The sequence below is a fragment of the Hibiscus syriacus genome, unplaced genomic scaffold (genome assembly GCF_006381635.1).
Source record: "Hibiscus syriacus cultivar Baekdansim isolate YM2019G1 unplaced genomic scaffold, ASM638163v2 tig00111095_pilon, whole genome shotgun sequence".
Taxonomy (NCBI): Eukaryota; Viridiplantae; Streptophyta; class Magnoliopsida; order Malvales; family Malvaceae; genus Hibiscus; species Hibiscus syriacus.
The window spans coordinates 835,233-841,900 of record NW_024062980.1 but is presented as its reverse complement, the minus strand read 5'-3'; the positions used below and the strand labels follow the sequence as shown (position 1 = coordinate 841,900).

Here is a 6,668-nt window from a genome sequence, read left to right as displayed (position 1 = left end):
AAAAGTCTAATCGAAGTTGGGGGACTAAATGTTAAAGATCTAAAAATACCGAGTTCTAAAATACTTAAAAATCTAAAGACCTAAACTGAATATTTTTAAAGTTAAGGGACTAACTTAATTATCAAACTAAAATTTTTAGAAAATATTAATCATTAATGAATTTTAATCGATCAATTGATTCGAGTATTCGGGCGTATAATGCGAAAACTCGACTCGAATTGCCCCTAATTAAACTACGGTGTCATCCTAATTTCTAATTTTATTATAATATTAATCTAAAAAAAACTAAATTTAGAATTAAAAACTATGAAACAAAACAATTAAAAATAAACTTAATTGAAATAATTAAAACAAAAGATAATAAAAACATTAAAAATATAAAATAAACATAAACATAAAATAAAGACCTAATTGCATAAATATAAAATAATAATGACTAAAATACAAGGAAATAAAGTTAGTAATTAGATAAGAAATAAAAAGTGACCAAAATGCAAAAATTAAAATAATAGTAGCTAAATAAAAAAATTAACAGTGATTAAATTAAAATAAAACAACACCAACATGCATAATCAGAATAAAATAAAAAAGAATGACCATAGTATATAAACATGCTGAAGCTGAGGATTTATACGTGATTTACCCATTAATATATGTTAACCAACCAAAAAACCTTAGAATATGGGGACCTAATGTTTAATTAGACCTTAAAATACACAAATGATCCATCGATTTTGGGTGTTACTTTATTTAGTCAAATGACTATTAAAATTTATAAAATGGTCCAATTATAGGATATTACTTTGTTGAGTCATTCAATAATTAAAAGTTATAAAATGGTCTCCTAACTACTCATTGTGTTTAAACTCATCATTTTTATTAAAAAATTGATAATATAATGAATAGTCAAGAGACTATTTGTATACTTTATGATCAATAGTAAAAGACGATTTTAGAATATAATGAACAGTGAAATGACTACTTTATACTTTTTACAATCAAATGACTCAATAAAACAACATATTATAGTTAGATAGTTATTTTGTAAAATTTAATAGTCGAATGACTCAATAAACAATACCCTATAATTAAAAGATCATTTGTATATTTTATCATAATTAAGAGACTATTTGTATATTTTATCTTAAAAATGCACATTGGAATCACGAGGCACTTGAGGGGGGGGGACAGACAGACTTGAATCAACTTTTTTTTTTTTTATTATACACCATAATATGATAGGGACAGATATAACCCCGTCGATTTCGAAATTCTTTTACCATTCTAACAAACTTGCTTGTAACATTGTTTGTGTTCACACTTGAGGGGTTTGGAAAACCAAAAGAGGACAGGCGATTTCTTGGACTTCTTTCGGAATTATTATTTTATGTGAAAGGACTACTCATTCTAACAACTTAATTTATTACCTTAGTACATTCATTTTCAAAAACCTACTTATACATGTTCCACCCGTAAATATATTATTTACAATAATAATAATAATAATAATAATGTAAAACCATTAAATGACTTCAATAATAAATAAAAATGATATTCTTCTTAAAAATTATAAGTCTAAACAGTTATATTTGTGGAGTATTTATACATTGTGAACAGATATTATCATATAATTATTATAGAATAAAAACAAAATAATACTAATATGAGGAAGAAATGGAGATAAAAAGAGGAAGCTCAGCTTTACATTTCTAGGTACGGTTAAAGGAGGCACCAAAGAAGAACAAGATTGTCCTATATAAGGAGAGCTTCATTGTTTATGAGAAAACTCACAGTCTCCAAAGAAGTAAAGCAAAACAAAGATGGATATGGCAACGGTGGCACCCCAAGCTCCATTGACTGCTGAAAGAAGGATTGGAGCTGACCTCGAGGAGAAGTTAACCAAACCCTGTAAAGTTTCTTTCTTTCTTTCTTCCTTGACGTTTTAGCCTTTGTTTGTTTAACATATCTATAAACTCTGGGATCAGATTTGGGAAGGGCATCGGCAGCTGTGGACGTGGATCATCCACAAGGAACAGTAGGACGTGACAGTAAAGGAATGAGTGTTCTTCAGCAACATGCTTCCTTTTTCGACCAAAACAAAGACGGAATCGTTTATCCCTGGGAAACTTACAGAGCTTTGAGAAATCTTGGTCTGGGTCGCTTGGAAAGCTTTTTTGCTGGAATCATCATCAATATAGGGTTGAGTTATTCCACACTCGAGGTAAGTTAACTAGTATGTCCTTGAAAATGAATCTATAACACATATTTAAAAGGGTTATATAACAATTTCACCATTTGATAGGGATGGATACCAGAACTGTTTTTTCCCATATATATCGACAGAATCCACAAATGCAAGCATGGCAGTGATTCTGCATCGTATGACACTGAAGGAAGGTAATTGTCACATAACCTTTGAATCATTAGAATCATAAAAGAAAAGGAATATTTTGACCCTTGTTATGTTATAATTGGGATTCTCAGGTTCATGCCAGTTAACTTTGAGAACATCTTCACCAAGTATGCTCGAACTGTGCCCGACAAATTAACATTCCAAGAAGTGTGGAAGATGACTGAGGCTAATCGGAACCAATACGACTTCCTTGGCTGGTATTCTCGAAGACCCCTTTCTTTCGATTTTGTGTTTTCGATTCGATAAATACTCAACTTGTTCTCTGAGATTTTTTTTTCAACTGTTCTTAGGATAATCTCAAAGGGGGAATGGACGCTTTTGTATCGAATTGCAAAGGATGAAAATGGTTATCTAGCAAAAGAAGCTGTAAGGGGATGCTTTGATGGGAGTTTGTTCGATTATATTACCAAAATGAATAAGGCTAAGAGGAATTAAGGCCCACTCATTGAAGCACTGTGTCACGGACTGTCAGCCCATGACCGATGCTAGCAGGAGTCTAGCCCGTGACAACTGCATGTTGCTTGTTTGAATTATGTGTATTTGAGCTAAAGTTATCCAATGTATTTGAACTATGGTTTCATCCTTTTCAACAATAAATGGATTCGGTTCTATTTTAACTGTAAAGCTAAAGATCTCATTGATTCAGCGACTAATGTTTCAAACTAGTGTCAATTTATTCATCACCAATAAAAATAAATAAACAATAATGTGATATCTTTGCAATTTAACTCTCCATATTTATAAAATACATCAAATTGATTCTAATCCTAAATAAACACACTAATAATTTTCTTCTGCTATATGCTTCATTTAACACATCAATGAAAAGAGTAAAATATTTCTTTCCAAGATCAAATCTCAAATCTTTATTTCAATTTTATAATATATTATATTAATTTATTATTACTGTTATTATTTTTACTTTATTACTTGTTATTAATCATTAGAACTGCTATAACTGTTATATGAACTTGTTACTATTTATATTATTATTATAATTACTTTTAATATATGCACATATACATGTATAAATTAAATTTATAATTATATAGTTATTAAATATTAAATATATATATACCTGTTCAACATTCAGTTTCAACCAAGTTGGAGCAGACCAGCCGACCTCATTCAACCGGGACTGATGGTTCTCACCCAGGCATGTTGCACCACGAGTAGCTTGCTACTTCTGACAACATCCGTTGACTACGAGAGAGAATGCTTTCCATTTTTAGGTTATCAGAGACACCAAAGAATTGTCCCAAAGCGGATAATCCCAGTCCTCACCATTAATTGGGAAGTAGGGTAGGTCCCCGATATTCATCGGAATCCATTCCTTCAGCTTAAGTTATCAGGATATTTTTTTTTACTTTAAATTAATAATATGTTTTTGGATCTTAATCTTGAGGTCGTGAGATGCATTTCATAACTCGGAGGTCTCTTACGAAAGTTACTCTCAACCTGGTGTTGGGGTAGCTTACTATCTTACCTCCCCCTTACCTCATACATATGAAAAAAAGGGACAACCATTTTTTTGGGTCTTAAATTTTAAATCTCTTTTACGATAGTTTGTCGATTCCTTCAAAAATAAATATTTTAATTGTAGCTGTCACTACGTCTATTATTGTCCGAGGACTATAGAAATTAGAAGCCATAAGTTGTTGCACTAATAATCTATAGGGTAAACTACATTCTTGGTCACTAATATTTAGTATAGTTTTCGTTTTCTCCACTGATGTTTGAAAAATTATAAATTGGTCACTAACTTTATAGATTAGTTATAAATTGGTCACTCAACATTAACATATGTTAATAGGCTGACGAAAAACACACCTAACGCATTAAATGCTGACATGGTATGAGTTGAATAGGTTGACTGCCACGTGAATTCCCCAAATATCTTAACGTCACCTCCTCTTTTCCTTTTCTGGTCTTTACTACCCATCCTACCTAGACGATCTTTACTTCAGTAGCATGGAAGGTTTGTTCTTCGATTCTTGCAGCTTAACGTCTTTTTCATATCAATAAGTACAACAAAGAAGCAATTTCAAATTTTAAAACCTGTGTTTTTCCATTGCTTCCAGGATAAGGGATTGTTTAGCTCAGTTGTATGCTAAATATATTACTCCAGATGATAAGCAGGAGCTTGACGAAGCTTTACAACGTGAGACACTGAGGTATATCACTGTGTCATGAAATATGTTTATCTATAAATAGTTATTGAGTGAAAAAGCTCCAACATAGGACATTGTAGCTAGGACGTGTTTACAATTTGGAGATATTATTCACGTCTTATATATTTTGACAGATTCATTTGTCTCTAATGTGTTGGTACTTATTAATCTGAGATAAATATAAGATAATATCTGTTTAAAAATACCTCTCAATCTTTTGACATTGAATACTCATATCTCTGATATTCTCGATGATTGAACCCGGATCCTGAAGGAATAAAAACAATTACTTTACCACGGAGATTACTTATTTAGTGAATATAATTTTCTTTTACGTTGTGTTTTTGCTATACAGTGCATGTGACATGCTTTTATATGAAAATGCCCAAACAATTCAACTTAAATTATATATTCAGTATCCTAATTATTATTTTTATTTTATTTTGGCCACTCAACTATTTTTTTTAAAATCATACTTAATACGTTTTGGTTTATTTTGGTCACTCTTCGTTTAAAAAAAAAAAGTATTGTCGATGTGACTTTTTTTGAATTTTTTCAATGATGATGTGATATTATTTTATGGTGACCACATCAGCATTATCGTTAATACTTTAAAGGTGTGTGACTAAAATAAAATTAAAACGTAAAGTTATATATGATTTTGAAACAAAAAAAAAACAATTATGTGACTAAAATAGAATAAAAATGATAGTTGAGATATTAAATATATAGTTTATCCAACAATTAAATGCAATTCAAAGCATGGTGGGCCGGGGTGGATATTTAACAATAAACACGTTCTGTGTTTTTAGTGGAAAGGTTAATCAAGTATGAACACAGACAATGTTATCATCATGTTTGGTAGAATGATAAAAAAGAATTTATATGAATAAAAATAAATATATATTTTTTAAAGTAATGATTATTTAAAAACATAATTATTGTTTGATTTGTTTTCAATAAAATTCTATTTTTATTTTGAATTTATAAAACGACTTCAGTGGTTAAAAAATGTATTATTTTATTTAGAGGTCTTAAATTCGAATAATTATATTTGTAAGGTACATGCATGTTGTCAATAATTAAAAATATAATAAATATATATTATCTTTTAATCTCTCTAAATTATTTAAAAATAAATAAATACTTATTATGCAATAATATATTTTTAACATCTATTTATCTATCCCTCTATTATAATTAATAGTATTTAAAAATATAACTACTTTATACCTTTTATAACATTGTCTATTCCCTCTACCAAACTTGCTTATAACATTGTCTATTCCCTCTACCAAACTTGCTTATAACATTGTCTGTGTTCACACGGTATGAACACACCGAAAGAGGACAAGAGATTTCTCTGGGCTTATCTTCCGAATTATTATTATTTACCAGTTGGCCATTTGATTTTTAAATTGTATAACTAAATATATAGGTTATATAGTTAGAAATTCCTTTCAACTACCTTTTAATTTATTAATTTGTACATTTATTTTCAACAATATACTTATATATATATAGTGATACATCCATAGATATATTAGATGAACAAATACTCTTTATAAAATTAAAATTTTCTCCGAATAATTATTTATTTTATTAATTATAGTTATTATCAGATTTTATTTATGTTCATCTATATAAAAAATCTTATTTTATAAATATATATATATACACCTTAAAAATATTTTTGGATCGATTTCCTATTTATACCTATAAATATTAAATTTATAGAGAATGTATAATAATAATAATATAAGGAAGAAATGGAGATTTAAAGAGTTCTTACCTTTTTGGTTTACTTGGCCAATGATAGTACTGCACCTTTGCCCATAACTGACTTTAAAGTAGTGGTAGGAAGATAATTTATTTATATAATTAATGACTAGCAATAGTAGGGGCGCCCAGGATATATGCATAATTTTATTTTAGAAGAATAAAATTTTAAGAAGAAATAAATTTATAAAATTTAAAATTATTAAATATATTAATATTATTAATTAAAAGTATAAAAAAATTAAAATACATCCTAATTTAAAATTTTACCAAGTGGACTGCTTTCGTCTGTCCTCTCAGTCCAT

General features: G+C 28.8%; 1 protein-coding gene across 1 annotated transcript; it reads left to right on the top strand.

Annotated features, from left to right (window-relative positions):
* Window positions 1–1,774: 1,774 nt before the first annotated feature.
* On the top strand, window positions 1,775–3,035 carry LOC120152641 (probable peroxygenase 3). Its single transcript, XM_039164831.1, has 5 exons — window positions 1,775–1,908; window positions 1,986–2,221; window positions 2,303–2,397; window positions 2,485–2,610; window positions 2,704–3,035. Exons 1-5 carry the CDS (start codon window positions 1,821–1,823, stop codon window positions 2,846–2,848), a joined length of 690 nt encoding a protein of 229 aa, XP_039020762.1. The 5' UTR covers window positions 1,775–1,820; the 3' UTR covers window positions 2,849–3,035.
* Window positions 3,036–6,668: the final 3,633 nt, after the last annotated feature.

What these genes read in the sequence shown, in the direction of transcription:
- LOC120152641 (XM_039164831.1), top strand. Translation starts at nt 1,821, where the DNA reads ATGGATATGGCAACGGTGGCACCCCAAGCTCCATTGACTGCTGAAAGA. An exon ending in TCGTATGACACTGAAGGAAG is followed by an intron (nt 2,398 to 2,484) that starts GTAATTGTCACA and finishes TGGGATTCTCAG; the next exon opens with GTTCATGCCAGTTAACTTTG. An exon ending in CAATACGACTTCCTTGGCTG is followed by an intron (nt 2,611 to 2,703) that starts GTATTCTCGAAG and finishes AACTGTTCTTAG; the next exon opens with GATAATCTCAAAGGGGGAAT.